Here is a 21,319-nt window from a genome sequence, read left to right as displayed (position 1 = left end):
CAATATCTGGGGGTTATGTAATCTGGTTCCTCCTTTGAGTTCCTGTTGTCAGAGGCAGCAAGAGGAAGTGAAGAGACTTGCACGAGAGGCAGCAGAGGAGGAGGCAGACAGGCCTGCGAAGTGTGGTTGCCAACTTTCCAACCAGCTCTTGCAGTTGTCCATTTTAGCAGCAATTTTCCCCATCCCAGTGCCTTCCAGGTGCTTTGGAATCCAGCTCCCATCAGCCCAAGCCACCATGGCTAATGGCCAGGGATGATGGGAGTTGTAGTCCAACATCTGGTGGGCACTAGGGTTGGGTAAAGCTGATCTGCAGGAACGAGCAGGCCAGTTGTGAGGAACCTTTAGCTCCCCAGTTGGTGCTGAACTTCAGTTCCCATTAGCACCAGCAAACATGGCCAGTTGCCAGGGATGATGGGAATTGTAGTTCATCAACATCCTTGGAGGGGCAAATGCTCCTCACAGCTTAAGCAGGTACCAGGTGCTATTAAAAAGCTTTGACTCAGTTTCTGGAGCTCAAACAGGAATATGGGAAACTAAATAAAAAAATTCCTTCCAGTAGCACCTTAGAGACCAGCTAAGTTTGTTATTGGTATGAGTTTTTGTGTGCATGCACGCTTCTTGCTCATACCAATAACAAACTACAAACAACCACACCCTAGGCCAACCCCAACCTCTCTCACCACCAAAGAAACACGAATGAACAGCAGAGAACCTGCACGAGCAACGCTGACACCAAATCCTACATACATTAAGCAAAATAGAAACATCGCCACCCGATGCCACCCCACCCCCATCTCCCCCCCTCTCCCCCTCCACCCCCCCAATGTCTCAACAAATGAAACTGATTTGTAAAAATGTTACACGGAAAAAATACAAGAGACATTACACATTACACAAACAAGAAAATCTTTAATTAAAAAAAAATACCAATAACAAACTTAGTTGGTCTCTAAGGTGATACTGGAAGGAATTTTTAAATTTTGTTTCGACTACTGCAGACCAACACAGCTACCTACCTGTAACTAGGAACAGGGAAGGCTGGCTCCCCCCCCCCCAGCCAATTGACAGCCCCAGTGACCCACTAGGGGTTGCAATCCATGAGGCAGTTCTCCTGCTCAGTCCCCATTGAACTGCTGCTTTAGATGAGGCTTGCACAGAACTTCCATGCTAGCTAGTGGGGAAAGGTCTTAGCTCAGCAGTAGAGCATTTCCTTGCATGGAGAAGGTCCCAGGTTCAATGCCTGGCATCTCCAGGTTGGGCTGGGAGAGAGACTCCTGCATCAAACTCCAGAAAGCTGCTGCCAGTCAGTGCAGACAGTAATGAGCTAGGTGGACTAATGATTTGACTCTGGGAAAGACAGCTTCCTATGTTCGTGTCCACTATTTGGATGCTCTACCTGAGGCATTAACATGTCTCATGCCAGCCCAGCCCTCCCTATTCCACCTAAATCTGATTTGTATGGCAGTGAAATTTTCAAGCTGGGAGGCAGCAATTGGCTAAAGAGAATCTACTCACTTGCATAATTTACAAGCAATTGATTTGGTCCAGGTCCCTGTTGCAAAAGAGATAAAATGAGACTTGGGGAAGGAGGGGCAGAGGTAAGAAGTTGCTGTTTTGTCTGCCAAAAGACTACTGGGTTTTTTTGGAGGGTGGGATTTGTGGTTAATATTCTCCTGGCAAAAGGCTGTGAAAAATGAGACGCTTAGAAAGATGGGGATGGAGGCTAGGGAGGAGAAAGGAGCCATAAATAATTCCTTGGCATGAGTGTTTCCTGGTGGGGGTTTTGGACGCTGCTGCAAAGCGTTTCCCACATCCGTGTGTTTCATTCCTTTTTAGAATTTTTAACTGGCAGAATCCACTCTTTCATGATTAGGTATTACAGTGGGGAAGATTAGACCTAGGGCCATGTATGCTTTTTTAAAGAAATTGAGACTGCTACTTGGTTATAGGGATTTGTAGCTGGTATTTGCACAAATGTGCATGCTAATAGGTTGCAGATTTAGAATTAAAACCACCTTTTTTTTCTAGGAGAGTAAAAGAAGAAACACAGGTTTTTAACGAATAAGGGTTTCCAGGGCATTAAACAATGCAAAAGATAATAATGACAGTCTGCATAATTACTTTTAGCAGTCATCCTTCCTCTTTTTTTCATTGCTTTGAGAATGAGGATGGGAACTTCATTAAGGCCTAACAATATGGAGGTAGAGCACACCTGTTGCTGTAGGATTTACTTATTTATTTAATCTGTATACTGCCCTTCATCTGAAGATCACATTTCAGTTCACAACACAAAAAGGACAGTTGGTTTGAATACCAAATGCTCCTTTAAAAAGGTAAAGGACCCCTGACAGTTAAGTCCAGTCGTGAATGACTCTGGGGTTGCAGCATTCAACTTGCCTTACTGGCTGAGGGAGCCGACGTTTGTCCACAGAGTTTTTCTGGGTCATGTGGCCAGCATGACTAAGCTGCTTCTGGCACAATGGGACAGTGAAACCAGAGCAGCGCACGGAAATGCCATTTACCTTCCTGCCAGAGCGGTACCTATTTATCTACTTGCACTTCATGCTTTCGAACTGCTAGGTTGGCAGGAGCAGGGACCGAACAATGGGAGCTCACCCCATCGCGGTGATTCAAACCGCCGACCTTCCAATTGGCAAGCCCTAGGCTCAGTGGTTTAGACCACAGCACCACTCGTGTCCCTCAATGCTCCTTTAGCTTAGCCCAAACGCTACAAATTTATGTACCACATGAGCCCAAATTCTGCATCAAGAAAAGCTAAAATCAGCACTCTCTCTTAATCATTCCGATGAAGCTCTCTGATGGCACCTAAGAAGGAAGGTAGGGGCCAGTTAGGCATCATGGAAAAAAGAGGACACACATTTCAATATGCCAATTTATGTGACTATGTGTGCAGATTTAGAAAAACACACACACAAAAAACGATTTAAACAAGAAATGCAATATATCTCCTCATAGTGGAGAAGACTATGGCCATGTGACCTGTGTGCCACTGAAGTCTGCTTCCCCAGGGGCTCAGAGTTTTCCCTTTTCTGGTTCTTTGTCTTTAAACTGGACATGAATGGACAGCCCTTCAAAGACAGGACTTGATAGCACTGTTACTTTATAGCAGTGGTGTCCAAACTTTTTTCAAAGAGGGCCAGATTTGATAAAGTGAAGGGCCATGGGGGTGACCAAAGGGCTAACCTTTTTTTAGGATTGAAGTTGTTAAGGTTTTTTTTTTTTTAGGATTATATTCCAGGAAACTGCCCCAGGGGCTGGATTAAACCAACCAGCAGGCTGGATTGTTCCCCCAGGACAGACTGGATATGCCTGCTTTACAGAATGCAGTGGAGGGTGCTGACCTGTTATCCATGTTGAAGTAAGATATTTAACTGCCCAGAAGTCCAGTCAGCTTCTGTATGTGGAAGGAACACCATCTATCTATCTATCTATCCATCCATCCACCCTCAAGGAGCTCAAGATGGCGTACATGGTTCTCCCCTGCTCCTCATTTAATCCCCACAACAACCCTGTGAGGTAGGAAAGGCTGAGATGCAGTGGCTGGCCCAAGGTCACATCCAGTGAGCTTCATGGCTGGGGGGGGGGGTTTCGAACCCAGGTTCCTCAGGCCATAAGCAGAAAAATGGCTTGGACTGCCCAGCCAGCCCAGGCCGAGCTCTGTGCAAAGAATCTTCTACGGTGCTACATGCAGAATCTTCTAAAATCTATCACCTAATGCTGATAGGAATATTTATGTCACTGTGAATGAACTCACAGTTACATAACAGGGAATTTAACTGGGGACTTTTTTTGCATGCAAAGCTACGGCATGTTCTTAAGCAAGAGTGCTATGCTTTGATGCCGGGATGGAAAATTCGTGGCCCTCCAGATGTTGCTTGACTGTAGCTCTCATCAGCCCCAACCGTGAGCCATGCTGGCTTGGGCTGGTGAGAGTTGGGAGCCCGAAGATAGTTGGAAGAATGCAAGTTCCCCATCCCATGTTCACAGGTAAGGAATCCTGAACATGCACTCTTCTTAAGAAGTGGTATGGTTGAGGCACTATCTAAAAAAACGAGGTAAGCCATTTTGCTGCATGAGGCGAAGGACAAGGAGGCATACCCACACATCCTTCTATGTGCAAAAGCTGACCAGATTGGCAGCTGAATCTTATTTAAACATGGGCAAAGGTTCCCTAGCATCTTAGAAAGCAGAGACATCACCTTGCCAACAAAGGCCCGTATAGTTAAAGCTATGGTTTTCCCAGTAGTGATGTATGGAAGTGAGAGCTGGACCATAAAGAAGGCTGATCGCCGAAGAATTGATGCTCTTGAATTATGGTGCTGGAGGAGACTCTTGAGAGTCCCATAGACTGCAAGAAGATCAAACCTATCCATTCTGAAGGAAATCAGCCCTGAGTGCTCACTGGAAGGACAGATCGTGAAGCTGAGGCTCCAATACTTTGGCCACCTCATGAGAAGAGAAGACTCCCTGGAAAAGACCCTGATGTTGGGAAAGATGGAGGGCACAAGGAGAAGGGGACAACAGAGGACGAGATGGTTGGACAGTGTTCTCGAAGCTACCAGCATGAGTTTGACCAAACTGCGGGAGGCAGTGGAAGACAGGAGGGCCTAGCGTGCTCTGCTCCATGGGGTCATGAAGAGTCAGACACGACTAAACAACAACAACAAAGGTTCCCTGGTTTAGGAAAATAGGCCAGGCTCAGGAGGGCAGGGCAGGCTGGGTGGCACAAACAGTTGCATTCTCCATAGCCTCTCCTCCGCTGCCAGCCAACCACAGCATCCGCCCCCTGAGGCAGCTGGCTCATTTTGCCTAATGCTGGGACCGGTGCTGTTGATGAGTAAACCTGTTCCCTACTTCAGGCCTTTTCAAAATAGAAAGCTGGTTAATGAATACTCTCAAAGACGGACAGATGGATGGGAGAAGAGGTTCAGTATCCAGAGATAAGCATGTATCAGTTTTATATGCTCTCCAAGTCAGACCCATCTGTTGAGGAAATGAGACAAACAAAGAGAAACGGATAAACTGGCACCACTTCTGTGAAACCCACAAAAATACAAACTTTGAAGAGCTGGGATCTAGTGATTAAGTATTTGACACTTGTTAGATTTTGGCAATAAAGAGAATAAAATGTTGCACTGTAAATCATAATAAGGCTTATTCTTTCATAAACATTAATTATAAACGGTGAGCAGCTGGGAGAGAATGTTTTTGTAATCAAAGTGCTGCTGCCAACGAAGTGCGACTCAAGAGTAGACCAACTGAAAGTAATGAACCATAACCTCAATGGGACTACTCTTGAGTAGGACTAACATTGGTGGAAACCCACAGTAATATGTAGTGAGACTATTAAAATGAGGACTAAAAGCATGTGTGGTTACCTGCATAGTGCAGTATGATTTTTTTTGTAATTTCAAGTGTAATCTTGGAAAATAAGAAGGGGAAGGTGGGTTTTGCACAAAGCAGGCAGGCAGGCAGTTCATTTAATATGTCATCAGCCCTGACACAAGATGATAAGGTGGGTGGGCTATAAATAGTAACCAATCCATCCATCAATCTGAGCCACGAAGTTCCAGGAGAAATATATTAATTTAATGCAGTGGCATAAATCAGTGGATTTATCATCAGTTTCCTCCTAGAGTGCTTGGCTCAAGAACCTTGCCCAAAGAGGAAAGATTGGCAACTGGGTGGCAGTTACTTAGATTTTCCGAATCCAGAGTGGGTTTCTTGAGGAGTGGTCTTACCACAGCCTCCTTCAAGCAGGCAGGGACCACCCCCTCTTGCAAGGAGGCATTGATCGCCTCCCTGGCCCAGCCACCGGTCCCCCTCCCTGCCAGTTTTTATCAGCCAAGAGGGGGCAAGGGTCCAGAATGCAAGTGGTTGCTCAGATCAACTCAAGCACCTTATCCACATCCTCAAGCCTTACTAACTGGAACTCATCCAACACAAAAACAGCAATACAGTCGGCACTTGCAAAGCCCCATGGCAGCAAGAGCTGTTCTAATAGGGGGCTTTGAGGGCAAAAAGAAAACACATTTCATGTGATGCTGCCTTAAGCAGCTGTGACTTGCTGACCTCTTTGGGGTCATCGCAGCACGGGGGAAGGCTCTGCACTCCTCCACCTTTTGCACAAAGCACACCAGGCATGCGGCCACGCTGGAGGGATCACGGCGCAAAATGTGCAAGTCTTATGACACAGATTCATCCATTCATGCACTCGGGGGCTGGACTTGAGGGCAGAAGTCCAAGCCCCCCCTCCCCTAAGCCAAACAAGCAGGAAGGCTCTTAAAAGTCTACGGGACCGCCTCTCCTGGTATGCCCCACAGAGGAACTTACGGTCTTCAAATAAAAACATCTTGAAGGTCCCAGGCCTCAGAGAGGTTAGGCTGGCCTCAACTAGAGCCAGGGCTTTTTCGGCTGCGGCTCCAACCTGGTGGAACGCTCTGTCACAAGAGACAAGGGCCCTCCAGGACTTGACATCTTTCCGCAGGGCCTGCAAGACAGAGCTGTTCCACCAGGCCTTTGGTCAGGGCGCAGCCTGACTCCCTCCTTTGGCAATCTTTACAATACTTTAGTTTATGGTTGCCATCAATTTTGATTTTAATTAATTCTTTGATGTTTTTATAATGTTGCACTATTTTAGTGTTGTTAGCCGCCCTGAGCCCGGCTTCGGCTGGGGAGGGCGGGATATAAATAAAATTTATTATTATTATTATTATTAAAAGGCCAGCAAGGACCAACTTACCACGTATTGAGATCAGGGAAGTAATATACTTCCCTGCTCTCTCGGGAGCTGTCTATACCAAGCCAGAGCATTGGTCAGTTTAGCTCAATATTGTTTACACTGAATGGCAACAGATCTCCAGAGCTTTCAGGCAGAGATCTCTCCTAACCCTGCCTGGAGATGTCAGAAATTGAACCCAGGACTTAAGAGGTTTACTCTTTGCTACTTGCAGTGGCTTTTTTGTTTTACCAGGTAAGAAACTGGCTGCTAATAGAAATTTAATTCAGCGGGTCCTTGCCCAACAGAAAGCCCAAACCTGTTACTTAAAAGGCCTAGAGGAAATATTTTAAGTATTTGTGAGCAACACCACAGTTTAAGGTATGCCTCTGCTGCCCTCTAATGGTTGGTGAGTGACTTAAGTCAGGCTCAGTGAGCACTAGGCATTTACAGTGGTACCTCGGGTTAAGAACTTAATTCGTTCTGGAGGTCCGTTCTTAACCTGAAGCACCACTTTAGCTAATGGGGTCTCCCACTGCCGCCGCACGTTTTCTGTTCTCATCCCGAAGCAAAGTTCTTAACCAGAGGTACTATTTCTGGGTTAGCGGAGTCTGTTACCTGAAGCATCTGTAACCCGAGGTACCACTATGTTTTGTTTGCAAGGCCACATCTGGTCTGTGATGCTTGCAGCCTGCTCACTTCCTAAACCCAAGCCGGCTGCCGTTTGTGGGGAGCCCCTGACCGAGTGTTCTCTGGTGGCCACCCATCCCACAGGCTTACCTGGTGCTCGAAGCAATACTAGAGCTGCTATCGGCTGTGGCTGACTGTAAGGCCATTTTAATTTCCCACAGTTCCTCAGAATGGTTTCTGTGGCCAGTGTCAGCAGGTTCTGCCAGGGCACTACAGTTCCAGAAACTCCCCCCCCCCAAAAAAACCCCACCCAGTGCAGCCAAGCCTTCTCACCACCACTGACTGGGCTCCTGTGATGTTAATGGCAGCTGGATTCTCAGAAATTAAAGTGAGGCTTTTCCTGCCACGCTGGAAATTAAGCAGGTGAGGCCTTAACTCCAAGCCATTCAGAGCATGACTTGCTTTAAGTTCTGCATCGGCCTGCTGTCAAAGGCATAAGAGCAGAGCCTGCCCATTTTAACAGATCACTCTTAATACAATTTATAAAAGCTTCCTCGCCCTATTCCCATGACCTCAGAGCAGCGTAACGGTACATAACAATGAAAGCATTGCTTTGTATCCCAACAGCGGTGGCCTTACACAGCCAGGCTGCACCTTCCACCGCCACCCAGTGGCAACCCTCAAAATATTATCCCAGAGGGATAGAGGAGGACAGTGAAGCCCTGTTAGGTGCGTAACTTTGGCTTCAATCAGTTATTAAAAGCTTGCAGTGAAGCCAGTTCTGTAAATTCTCAGAGTGATGCTACATTGGACATCTCAGGGCATTGTGGGAAATTTAAATGGTGAGGCAATTCTATGGCTAGGGCTCTCCTCAGTCCTGGAGTTGGCCCTGAACTCTAGATAAGGGATGGACCGAACTGTCAGCATCTTCTTGGTTTCTCATTCTTCCTATCTTCAGTTCTCTACCTCTCCTCATCAGTTTGCATTCTTTCTTTTTAAGAAAAAGCTCCTCATGAAAACTTATCACCACTTTTAGGGAGCCTCTCTCCAAAACAACCTTCTGGGATGCTGTTTTGACAAACATACACATCTCTGCAAAGGAATTTCTCCCGAAATAATGTATTTTTGCATGTTATATGCTACGGCTACCATACGTCCAGGTTTCCCCAAACATATCTGAGAATTGGTCGTTGTAAATAGTGTCCAGGCGGGATTTCTGGAAAATGGCAAAATGCCTGGGAAAACCCAGATGTATGGCAACAGGGCTGTTTTTGTGTTGAAAATACTAATAATAATAGTAATAAAGCTCAAAAACTTTTGTCTGGATCTTCACTTTTTGAAATATGGCAACCCCATTATATGCACAAAAATATAGTGGTACCTTGGGTTATGAACTTAAGGTAATTCATTCCGGAGGTCCGTTCTTAACTCAAAACTGTTCTTAACCTGAGGCGCGCTTTCGCTAATGGGGCCTCCTGCTGCCACTGCACGATTTACGTTCTCATCCTGGGGCAAAGTTCTCAACCCAAGGTACTACTTCCGGGTTAGCAGAGTTTGTAACCCAAAGTGTTTGTAACCTGAAGTGTTTGTAACCCAAGGTACCACTGTAACTAACTAGCTAGCTAACTAACACACTTCCCCCTAGCAGGTACATTTTTGGGCACATTACTTGGTATTTTGCAGTGCAGTTCTGCAGCCAAGAAGTGCAAATTACTAGCAATAGGTGGTGTTTTGGTCCATGTATTGCTTCAAAAAGTGCAAATTACGTAAGTTTGCCTTTTAATGCAAACTGAATTGACTTCCTCTCCCATCTCTACTCTAGATACAAGGAGAAAGATCCTAACCCCCCTGAGGAAGAGGAAACTCCTTGCATTGAGGAGTTATTACAGCCAAATCAATAAACAGAAAGATCCCAGTTTTATTTTCAGGTACTTATAAAACTATAGGAGAGAGAGAGAGAAAAACAGAAAGAGGGAGAAGCAGAGAGAGACAGATCCGAGAGAAAGAGAGAGCGCGCAGTACTTTCAGTTGCTCCCAACAAACTAAGCATCAGCACTTAGGTGACACTGCACGAGTTACTTGGCCCTGAGTAACGGTCACACTGGAACGAATTCTGAGGTAGCAGTTTTGACAAGGCCGCATAGCCATCTGCAGGCTGCTCTACAACTCTCCTCAGATTCTCTTATTTTCTAAACAGTCAGTCAGAGGGACTCTGGCACTCCCGGCAGTCCTTCATGTCCTCGGAGTAGTTCTCGATCTGGATTGTCGTCGTGTGGAAGTTGAAGGCTCCCTGCAGGCGGGAACTCGCTTCCTTCAAGACAGCCTGAGCATCTGCGTCTTTGTCTGGAAAGGGAGGCAAGCGGCGAGCGGAGCAAAAGGAAGACAGGCATCGTTAATTTGACACAAAGTCTGGGGGTGAGGGGAAATGGTGTACTGGGAGTTGTAGTTCAAAACATCTTGGTGGCACCACGTTGAGGAAGGCAGCACAAATGGATTGATTTCCTCCATGCTAAGTGGTGTATCTGGGAGCCTTTCTCACAGTACATGTTTGTGGCCCTACTTGGGCCCCAGATATCTGCGAGAGCACCCCTACAGACCTCTTTAGTTTTGCTGGCTATTAGGGCACCTTCTTCCCCAGAAAGGATCAACACGGACTGTTCATAAAGGTGATTGTGTAATCAACTCAATGGCAACAAAAACATAACCAAGGACAAGGCCCACAAACTGGTCAGGATCCAAGCAATTTCAGAGCCTCTCTTCCCTCATCCGCACCACCACAAGCACCCTCTGGTATATATGAAACAACATCCATTAGTTGCTTCAGATGTCATGTGAAGATGTTCTTGCTTTTTGTTTTTGCCTATGCATTCTGTGAGCTGCTGGATTGGGCCCTATTATTTCCGAATGCCTGTCTTTAACCAGTTCCTGGGTTTCATTCACTGATTTTGTGATAGTCTTACTTTGTTCAGTGTTATTTTTGTATACGGCTTAAGAGAGATTTTAAAACGTTTTAGAAATATTTAAAAATAAAAAATTGTATTGTGTTTTTATTATTTTTTGTTGGAAGTCACTCAGAGTGGCTGGGGCAACCCAGTCAGATGGGTGGCATATAATAATAATAATAACAGTAATAATAAATAATAATAAAATAAATAAATAATAATAATAATAATAATAATAATAAACAAATGCAACGTGTTCTATTTTTTAAAAAGCACAGGGTTGGGGGTGTGGGGCAGTTGAAGATCCTCATTCAGTACGCTACCTAAGCCATCCACCCACTGTGTAGGAGGAGGTAGGATCAAGGGTTGAGGTTGGCAGACCATCCCAGTGAAAGCCTGGCTTTTCTGGGTGCCAGCACTGTCTATGCCCACATGCTTTTCTTCCCTAGTTGCAAAATCCAACATCCACCTCAGCTACAGTGACTGCACCTTGTAACCCCTAAACCTGCAACTCATCGAGGCATGCATAGCCATGTGGGCAGAGAAGGAAGGAGAGGGACTGTCTCCCCTGCCAGATGTATCACAAGATGCCCATATTTCTTATTTTTATAAAAAAAAATCCAAAACAAAGTAAGTTTCTAGCATTTGTAGAACCTGAGATGCAAGGCAGCGTGTGCAGGCATGAGTCCCCTCATTTGTTTCTGTGCTCCCACCTTTCAGTTATATTTGTTTATTTAGAACAGCCTTTGCCAACCTGGGTGGCTTTCGGGTATTTTGAACCACAACTGGAAGCCCGATTTATTATATTTTCTCTCCCCAACCCCCTAGAAAAAATCCTGCAGATACTCCTTGCTCAGGAGTGCAACTTACTGATGGCAATGTGGACAGACAGCACGGGCTGAGACACCGTCAGGGCCCAAATATGGAGGCTGTGCAGGGCTTTCACTCCGTTTATGGACAGCAAGATACTCTTCACATCATTGAACTCCACACCCTTTGGGGTGGCTGCAAAGAAGGAGCAGGAGATGCTGGTGAGAAGCAGACAAAAAGATGACACAACTGCTTCTTTGTCTTGCGCAAAGCTAAAACACATAGTTTGATTGGATTATACCAGGCATAGTCAAACTCGGCCCTCCATAAGTTTTGGGACTACAACTCCCATCATCCCTAGCTAACAGGACCAGTGGTCAGGGATGATAGGAATTGTAGTCCCAAAACATCTGGAGGGCCGAGTTTGGGGAAGCCTGGATTATACCATGGAAGATGACTTCGTGTTTCCTTGGGGGTCCTTTTCCCAGCCCTGAGAGCCATGGAGAGAGGACTGGAGGACCTCATTTGGCCCCCAGGCCTGAGGCTCCCCACTCTTCCATTTCAGCAGCTGGAGAGGAAGGGACCCTCCAGAGCAGGCATAGGCAAACTCGGCCCTCCAGATGTTTTGGGACTACAACTCCCATCATCCCTAGCTAACAGGACCAGTGGTCAGGGATGATGGGAGCTGTAGTCCCAAAACATCTGGAGGGCCAAGTTTGCCTATGCCTCCTCCAGAGACTCAGAGGAGTGGTGCTTCCTCCCCCCCATCCCATTTTCTAGACTCAAATGGTGCACCCTTCCAGCTGCTATGGGGACAAAGAGACACAGGGCGAAATAACTAACACATTACTACCCAACCCAAACCCTTAGAATGCAACAGAAGTCAAACAAAGGAAAAGTAAAGCAACTACCTGCATTTTAAGTGCTGCAATGTCTTGCTTTGACTTACAATGTCCCCCCACACCAAGCAGCCTCCCCCATACATAGAAAATTCATGGCATAGTCCAACCAGATGCTCCAATCTCTTTCGCCCACTTCAAAAGGGGAGACTTGCCTTCCATCAACACAAGGACAACATCTCGGAGGATGCTTAGGGTCGTTCCAAGGACCAGGATGGAAAACAGGAAGGTGCAGATGGGATCCACGTATTTGTACTCTGGCTGGAGGAAGAAGGCGAAGGAGAAAGAAAACTGTGAGCCTCTCTGCCTTATACAGCGTCTGTTCAATGGTCTATCTAGATCAGTACCCACTACAATGACCAGCAGTAGCTCTCCAGGGTTTAAGGGAGGGATGATGCTGAGGACCGAACCCAAGATGCTCTGCCACTCGACTGCAGAGTCCCTGCTCTGCTCCGCACCTAACTTATTACTGGCCCCAAACAAGCTTGTTCTTTACAGAGCCAACATGGTAACAGCAGCAGTTGTCTCCTAAGAGAGTCGGCAGAGCTGCTCCATCATGGAATAAATATTCTTTGCAATTATCAATTATTCCAGACCGCTTTACCTTGAAGTAGATGATGTAGGCTGCCACCAAGACTCCAATGCTTTGTAGGAAATCCCCAACCACGTGGATGAAAGCAGCCCGGACACTGGTGTTGGGGCCACTGCCGTGACTGTGCCCATTGCCGTGACTGTGCCCATGCCCTGCCTGGTGGAGAACAATGCCCATTCTGGAGGGAGAAATTAAAAGGAAAAGTGGACAAGGAGAGAAGACTTTGCCAAAAGGAGAGCACCAGGCTGCAGCAGAGGCAAAGATGGGAAGCAGGGCCATACCACTGGCTCTGCTCTCTGATCTTTCCTGAACTCTCTTCCAGCCTCAGCTGGCTGTCACTTGTTACTTTTAAGAATTGGTATCCGAGCTTCTTTGTTTTCCTCTTCCCTCCCCGTTGCTTTTTCCTCCTCTGTCATTTCTTTCCGACTGCGGTGGGCAGAAACTATCTTTATTCTTCCATAAGCAGTTCTGGGACCCTTTCTCCAGCTGACGGGCAGAGAAATAATGCTACAGTTAAATAACTAAATCCCACACTGGCTTCTCAACTCCTCTTGCATTCTGTACATAAGTTTTATTACTTGTTGTTTGCCACCCTGGGAACCTTCAGAAAGAAGGGCAGGACAGAAATCTGATAATTGCACTAAATCAGGGGTCAGCAACCTTTTTCAGCCGTGGGCCGGTCCACCATCCATGTGGTGGGCTGGGCTATATTTTGGGGGGGAAATTGAACAAATTCCTATGCCCCACAAATGACCCAGAGATGCATTTTAAATAAAAGCACACATTCTACTCATGTAAAAACATGCTGATTCCTGGACTGTCCATGGGCCGGATTGAGGTGATTGGGCCACATCCGCCCCCTGGGCCTTAGGTTGCCTACCCCTGCACTAAATGAAGAACATCAAAAGTAAAAACACTCAGAAGTGGGGGCAAGAGAGTTTGGCTCTTCCTTTGACCAGAGGCTTTTGTTCATTCAGCCCCTGTCATCCAGAAGCAAAAACCCAGGAAGCTGTTTCACACCAGCTCAGATGGTCTGCCCAGCCCAGTAATGTAGACCCTTAATTGGGAGTGTCTCACCAGGGCCTCTGGCTAAGGTCTTTTCTATCACCAGCTTCCTGATCTTTTTTGCACAGATCTCTATCTCCACACATGCCTGCAGGCTAATCACCTGACTTCATTATCACTTCAAGTGACAATATCACTTTTTAAGTCAGTTTCCAGGAGGCTTCAACAGAAACTGCTTGCAAAGCGACTTCAGAGTGAAGGCAGCCTAGCCTTTACCTACCATCTGATGTCAGTGGGCAGGACCAAAAAGCTGGAGATTCCCCACAATGAACACAAGACGTGTTTTGGCCTACAAAGCATGGTATCACTGATCTATGCAGCCCGCAATCCATTGCCAGGGTCAACCCCCATCTGAGGAGAATCTCCAGTTTATGCAACTTCCTTAGGTGCCCATTCAAGTGCATTCTGAGCATGCTTACATACATGATGTTTACTGCCACGGCACAGCCAGAGGTGATGAGCATGGCATTCCCTTCTATCTCGTACTCGCCCGAGATCAGCCGTTGCACTGCTAAATAAACCAGGACACCAGTCACCACCCAGATAGACAGCACGGACAGCAGGGCTCCCAAGATCTCTGCAGAGAAAGCCAGGAAGGTTTGGTTAGGTTAGGTGTCAATGGCAGGTGAAGAGCAACAACTCCCCAAGCAGGTAATTTCTGAGAGTTTGGTCCTAGCTGCATACACTTGGGAGTATGTCCACCAAATAAAGCTGCCCAATTAGATTGCTCCAATACATTCTCTTGCAACAGACAGACCAATTCACAAGGCAACAAGAGGCCCAATTCAGTGCTGCTCTATTTGTGCAGGCAGCCTCAACAGTAAAAATTATGTCCTGAGAACTGTTTGAAACAATAAAGACATTAAGCCCCTTATTGGAGGGGGAACGGGAGAAATTGGGACCTGTGTGTAAATTGTCCCGTGTGCAGGAGTTCCATGTGAATCGGGCCCACAAATCTTACCGTCCCCAATTCAGCCCTCCCTGCATCACTGATGTACACACAGTTATTTTCTGGGCTTAAAATGAGATCCATTGTTCCCTCTGCTTTCAGAAAACCAAATACTTTTAATTCTACCTTCTGAAAAATGTCAGGTAATGCTAAATAATAATAATAATAATAATAATATAGCTGCATCTTCAGCAGCACAATTGGATGCCTTCATCTGCCCCAGCTGCAACAAAACATGTCGCTCCTGTATCAGTCTCTACAGCCACAGCAGGCGATGCAACTCTCCAGCAGTTTGACTTCACCCCAAGGCACACTCCTCCATTGTCTCCCGAGACAAACGGAGGCCAACAACAGCTGCAAGTACTTGGCAATCATTTTTAATTATTTCTATGAAATTTTATAAACATTTTACTTACCAAGCAAAACTAAGTTACATTAATTTAACCAACATATCTTTTGAATTCCCAAATCATGTTACAACTTTTCAGCCCCGCTCACTGGTTTGGCTTGGTTTTGTTTTTTAAATTCAGCATGCCCCACCAACACAGCTCTATAGTCTCTGCTCAGAAGTTTGCATTTGATCTGCTACAGTGTGAATGTCACATAGCCAGCAGGCACAACCTTAGGTGGGCTTCCTTGGAAGTCTGCTTAACTGTATTCACTGGGACTTACTCCTTAGTAGCCAGGATGTTGTTACCTGCTCGATGCCAACCAAAATTCATGGTCTTGGTAGGGGGCCGAGAGGACATCCAGAGAGAGAAAAGGCTGATCATCATGCTGGCGAAGTCCGTCAAGAGGTGGGCAGCGTCAGTCATGATGGCAAGGCTGTGGGCAAGGTACCCCCCTGGGAAGAGAGAGCCCCACAGGCAGAGGGGCAGTATTAGAAACTGAGATATGAAAGCCAGGAGCTAAATGGCACCTTAATCCTAGGTTAAGGGCACAACAATGGAATTTCTAGGCGTGCTTTTTTATAACAGGAATACAAAGCTGAAAATGAATGAACTGTAGCTAAAATATTATGTTCCTTTTTCATGTGGTCTAGTCCTTCCTCTGCCCACCCCCCTAATACTTTTGAGAGGGTCTCTTCTCCAGAGAGTAGCTAGAAGTGGGGAGGCAGAAAAGGGTCCTCCTTTCCTTCCACTCTGCAGTTTTAATCTGAAATATTAGGCGCAGTACCGCACCCAGAACTCAGAAGCTGCTCGCACTAATGAAATTCCCTGTTGCAAAATGTGCCTAGAACAATGCGAATTTCCAACACTGATTACAGATGATTCATGCATTACAGAAATTGGGGAAACTCAGGCCTGTGGGCCAAATGCAGCCCTCTGGGCCTCTTTATGCATCCCTTGGAACTCCCCTCCACCCAAGGCCACAGCCCTCACTGGCTGTGCTTCACACCCCTTCAGTGTGGCTGGCCGGAATGTGTTGCAAACTGCCCAGGGAACTTATGGTGAAGGGCAGGTAAATAATAGGAAGAACTGGGACAGCTCAGTCAGTACAGCATGAGACTCTTAATCTGAGGGCTGTGGGTTTGAGTTCCACAAAAGATTCCTGCACTGCAGGGGGTTGGACTAGATGACCCTCAAGGTCCCTTCCAACTCTACAATTCTATGATTCTATAGGATGATGATAATGATAATTTTGTACACAGTCATGATGCACAACCCAAACAGCAAACAGTGATGTCAAAAAGCGTCAAGAGCCTTACCCACAACTTCTCCCACCATGAAGACCAAGCAGATGGCCGAGGCGACGTAGAGCTTCTTCCGAGCTCTCTCTTTTTCAGCATCGTAGCTGCTGTTAGATGCCCAGCTGGAATGGCAGTGCTGGTTCCCGTTCAGGCCCAGCTCAAAGGAGGAAAGGTCTGGAACGTAGCCGACCATTGGGTTTGGGAAATTCTTACCCACAACTCCTAAATAAGACCTGTGTCATAAAGAGAAGATTTTTAAAGAGAGAGAGAGAGAGAGAGGTTGTCTCAGGCAGAGATGCTGCTGTCCCCCAAACTCTAAATTTGCAGAAGCACAACAATAAACTGAATGCCCCTGCTACCACAAAAAAAAAAATGTCCAGTAAGGACCAAGTATGTTAGTTAGCCACACCATGTTGAGTGTCAGCTGGAAAAGCAAAGCAGAAAACAGCAGAGGCTGGAGCAGGATGCCTTACTTCAGCTCCTTATGAATTTAATTCAAAGTCACTGTACTGGAGCTATTGGTGTGCAGGACTACGACATAGGAAGCCCAGGATTCAGGTCCTCACATGGCTGGGAAGATCACTGGGTGGCCCTTGGTCTCTCAGCTTAACCTACCTTACATGGTTGTTGTGAGGATAAAATGGGGGTGTGGGAAAACTAGGTACATAACCTTGAGCTAATAATAATAATAATTAATAATAATTTATTACTTTTACTGTGTTGCCCCAACCACTCTGGGCAACATGGTGGGATAGAAATGTATCCCTTGGTTGGAAAGAAATGTAAACTAATAAATAAATAGTATCTTGATCACCTATTTTATTATTTAAAATAATGTTTCATAAATAGTATCTTGATCACATATATTTTTATTATTTAAAATAATGTTTCGTTTGACGGTATGGCATTCAAGTTCTACTGTGCGGCAGTGCCAAGTAGAGATCCTCACAGTGTTAGCAAAACAAGCAGAAAATAGGCATGTGCCTTTGCGTGTGTGTTTGCTTGTGTGTGAGAGAGTGAGTTTGATTTACATGCCCTCCAGTCCTTAGGCAGCACTACCTAATTTGTCTTCTGTTGCCTCTGCACATATGCACCACTCAAGTTAAGGGTGGGGACCCTCAGGCCCAGGGGGCAAATGCAGCGCCTCCCCCTCCACAGTTTTCTACCCAGCCCTCTTGATTCCTCCTTGGCCAAGCCCCATTCATTCCCTGGGTCATTTGTCCTGCAGCACCAGCCTTGCTCTGCCCCTCCCTGGTGTTCTTTTCCTGGGTGGAATGTGCCCTTGCAATGTGACAATGCCTCCTGCAATCACTGGCAGGGAACCTCTGCATGCCAAAGGCAGGCAAGAGGGACACCGGCAGAACAATGGGTGGATGTGATTCTTACCTTTCGTAGAGCAGGCTGCATTCCGAACATGTTACTGTCTGAGGTTCTTAACACACACACACACACACACTCCTACACCTCTGCCTTCTATCTGCCCAGGCAAACAATTTCGGTTTCTACACTCAAGTGCCAAAGGAGGGCAGGGGAGACCAGGGTTCAAATCCCCACTCAGCCATGAAGCTGGGTGATCTTTACTGCAATAATGCAGTTAACATGCAAGGGTTTTGTTCTGTATATCACACCAAGTTCAAGCTTTTTAATGTATATAGCAATTTGTAAATTTTTAAGGATATATACAGCATCTCTTGCAAAGCTTGAGCAAACTTGGGACCCTGAGGATGGGGTGGGAAGGACCTTATTTTCTCTCCATGCAACCTTATCTGACAAAAAAAAAACCAAACACTTTTTCTCTCTAAAGTTGCAATTTACATTTCAAGGGAAGCCTCTGGTGCTGCCCTTGAAATGCAAACTGCCGCTTCCAAGAGGCAAGTTTTCTTGGAACAGGGCAGAGAACAGAGAAAAAGTTTTAAGCTTTTGCCACATTTGCCTGGAAGTTGCTTCCTTGCAGATGCTCTTTATACAAGAACAAACGCAGAGTTTAGCCCACGCTGGGTGACCTTGGCATATAACTCTCTCTCCCTAACCTATCTCACAGGGTTGTTGTAAGGATAATATGGGAGAGGCAGAGGTAAGCACAGTGCTCAGTGCTTCTTCCAGGAGGGTGGTGTGTAAGTGTAGCAAATACATGTCGCAGCCCAGGGCTCTCTCTAAAACAGCCCTGCGTTTCTCCTGAAATGCTGCCATCACCTGCTGCAAAGCATTTTATGCTAGATTAGAGAAGACTCCATTTTTATATTAACTAAACTGGAACAATCCCTACCCTCTGATCCCACTCTCTGTTCGCAATCTCTGCTGCAAGAACAGAACCCACACTCCGCTCATAGGTTTTCCCTGGTATAGTGGGGGTGTACAGAAACAACCCTTTTGCCTTGCTTTTAGTTACCCTTATTGCAGTTGAAAAAGGATGTCAAAGTTACTTAATAGTGACTAATTACTCTTTGAACACACACCCTGGGAGAGCTTGAGCCGGAGGCTGCCATCCTTTTTTCACGCAAAGCTGCCTGCCTTGCCTTTAACAAATACACAACAGATATCGACATTCAACAGATAAAGCTTCTCTGAAATTTCATGCCAGGAAAAGTTTAACTTCTTGATTTGATTCTAGACCACAGACAGGGAACCCTTGGCTTTCCAGATGTTGCAAGCTTACAGTCCCCTCCCAGCTGATATCAGATAGCCGCCCCCCCACTTCCCTGTTGAACTTCCGGAGCCCATGTCAGCAGTCATTTTAAGCTACTTTTTATTTTAGAGTTAGCTTTTAACTGATTTTATCTCCATGGTGTTTACTGAGTTTGCTGTTTCTACTACTTAGAGAAGAATACTGTTAAGCAGGATGTAAATTGCCAAAACCAATCAGTAAAAGTCATTCCTGGCCCATGTTCCTGCTGGTGGGGGCTGGCAGAATTGGGGGTCCAACAACATCTGGAGGGCCACAGCTTCTCCACCCGTGTTTTAGGAATTGGCAGGATTTTTCTTTTTCTTTTTTGTAAGTTCATTACACTTCTTTGGGTTCCAGTCCAGTACTGTAAGAGAGAGTGGCTGGGAGGGTCTGCATGCACAATTTTGGATCTGAAGGCTTCGATGGAGCCCCCAAACTCTAACCAATAAGCTGGGTAAGATGGGGAGGTGGGCAGGCGGTGATGAGCCCCTCTCCCAAAGCCAGTGACCTAGATAAGGTTGCAAGGCACTCACTAGGGCATAACTCCCACTGAACGCAACACGATTCACACCTGAGCAAACACAGGTTTGCACACCTACAGTCCAATCTTGCACCTATTTAGTGTCATCATCAGATCACCCTTAACTTGTTGGGACTTACCCCATCTACAAAGGTACCAACTTAAATAAAATATTGGGGGGAAGGCAAGCTGCGCCCCGTATAATCAGTCACAAGGCGCACACTATTTTGAATGACAATGCCTATCAACTTGGGGTGCCTGGGAAGCATCAAATATTTTATTGGGGGGAGCCAGAAGGTACCTGGGCCCCTTGGAGTTTGCTCCTATTGCGGAGTAAACATGCTTAAAATCGGACTGCACTGTGGCAAAGAATTAATGCTGGAGAAGCAGCGAGGTAGTAAATGGATCTGGAGCTATATTGTCGCGAAGCGTCCGCATTGCCTTCGGGGCGGAGAACTGCAGGAGCAGAAAGCAAAGTGGGGGAAAGAACCGCGGAGGCCGCTGCCCGCGACTCACCTGCCTTCCACGCCGTTGAGGAGCTGGCTCTTCTCTCCCGAGCCCGGCTCCATCCTCGCCGGCAGGTGCAAACCGGCGGACGCTCCTTTCCCCGCGGAGGCCCCCGCTCAGCCTCGACCTCTCCGGCCTTGCGCCCCCTTCCTCGGCCGCCTCCCCACCCGCTAAGGCCGGCGTCGCTGGCAGCTGCCTCTTATCTCGGCTGGGCGAGCAGCAGCCCGTGTGAAAACGCCGCCGACTCGTGCGCAAAGCCCCGCAGGGGGAGAAGGAGGGCGCTGCGGCCGGGGCGGCCCGGCTGCAAAGTTTGCAAGCGCCGGCTGACCTGGCGGGCGCGGAGGGAGCAAGACGCCGACCCCTCCCTGCCCAAGGGCCGCTGGCGATCCCATCCTTCCCCCTCGCCCGCGCACACAAAAGGGTGGGGGTGGGGGGAGTTCCGGGTTTGTTTGCTTTTTCAGGAGATGGGGCGCAAACCCAGAAACCCCAGGGGCAAAACTGGAACTTCGACTTGTTTGTGTCTTATCCAACATAAGGAGAGCCCTGCTAGATCCAGTCCCCGATGGATGCTCAGTGAGCAGGGCTGAAGGGTGCGCTGGTTGCTACAAAGGCTTGTGGTCCACAAAGGGGACTTGGGCCACTGGCTCTTTAAAATCCTGCCCAAAATATAGCCCAGTGAGGACTGAAATGAAAGTATAATGGAATGGAATGGAACTTGAAAGAGGTAAGGGTGTGAAACACGAGCGTTCCACGCTGCAACATTTTGTTGCAGCTCACATTGGTCTTTTACTGCTTTTTCCTTGCTGTTCAGAGAACAGCTGGAAATTCTCCTCCAACCTCCCCAATGTTCAGTTTTCATTGGCCAGTTGTTTGTCCAGGAGCTTCCTTCTGACTGGAGAGATGCCACAAATCCTGTGCGTTGTTGTGCCTGTGATGTGCCTTATGATCATGCTGTTCACACCACCCAGTCAGGACTGCCGTTTACCAACAATCCACCAGAAGAAAATAATTTTAAGAGATGCCAGACCCACTCTGCCTTTCAGCCCCCCTGGTACTACAATTGTCCATTTCAAGAGCTGCCAAGTGATGACACCGTTGTATGGCAGCTCAGCTCGCTGGTCTTTGCTGTTTGTTCTCAGGATCTAGTAATCAAAGGTATACTGTCTTGGAAAATGGAGGTTCTGTTTTCAGCCATTGTGTGGTTTAGCTTGTTCACTGCACTTCTGGCTAATCCTTTTTTTTATCCAAAGCTGTCTAGTTCCCACCCACCACATACATTTAAGGCACATTTAGATCACCTGAACAGTACGG

At 46.8% G+C, this 21,319-nt stretch overlaps 1 protein-coding gene and 1 long non-coding RNA gene across 2 annotated transcripts; one reads left to right on the top strand and one right to left on the bottom strand.

The window, feature by feature from the left end:
- Window positions 1-6,742: 6,742 nt before the first annotated feature.
- Window positions 6,743-9,381, top strand: LOC308483222. The gene is made up of 2 exons (XR_013989614.1): window positions 6,743-7,757; window positions 9,192-9,381. It is a non-coding gene; the product is annotated as an uncharacterized lncRNA (long non-coding RNA).
- On the bottom strand, window positions 9,268-20,350 carry SLC30A2 (solute carrier family 30 member 2). Its single transcript, XM_081016822.1, has 8 exons — window positions 20,018-20,350; window positions 16,335-16,549; window positions 15,324-15,470; window positions 14,101-14,254; window positions 12,625-12,790; window positions 12,176-12,281; window positions 11,182-11,316; window positions 9,268-9,712 (listed from the first exon to the last, which is right to left on the bottom strand). Exons 1-8 carry the CDS (start codon window positions 20,068-20,070, stop codon window positions 9,567-9,569), a joined length of 1,122 nt encoding a protein of 373 aa, XP_080872948.1. The 5' UTR covers window positions 20,071-20,350; the 3' UTR covers window positions 9,268-9,566.
- Between the last annotated feature and the right edge of the window lie 969 nt (window positions 20,351-21,319).

Source organism: Podarcis pityusensis (genome assembly GCF_964106645.2).
Source record: "Podarcis pityusensis genome assembly, chromosome: 8".
NCBI lineage: Eukaryota > Metazoa > Chordata > Lepidosauria > Squamata > Lacertidae > Podarcis > Podarcis pityusensis.
The sequence above is the reverse complement of the archived record's forward strand: the minus strand, read 5'-3'. Positions and strand labels throughout refer to the sequence as shown.

Excerpts from the sequence above, each read along its gene's own strand:
- SLC30A2 (XM_081016822.1), bottom strand. The coding sequence starts at position 20,070 with ATGGAGCCGGGCTCGGGAGAGAAGAGCCAGCTCCTCAACGGCGTGGAA. Across the intron at positions 12,791-14,100 it reads GCCGTGGCAGTAAACATCAT|AATGGGCATTGTTCTCCACC; the intron begins GTATGTAAGCAT and ends TTCTCCCTCCAG. Across the intron at positions 11,317-12,175 it reads TGTCCTTGTGTTGATGGAAG|CCACCCCAAAGGGTGTGGAG; the intron begins GCAAGTCTCCCC and ends CCTTCTTTGCAG.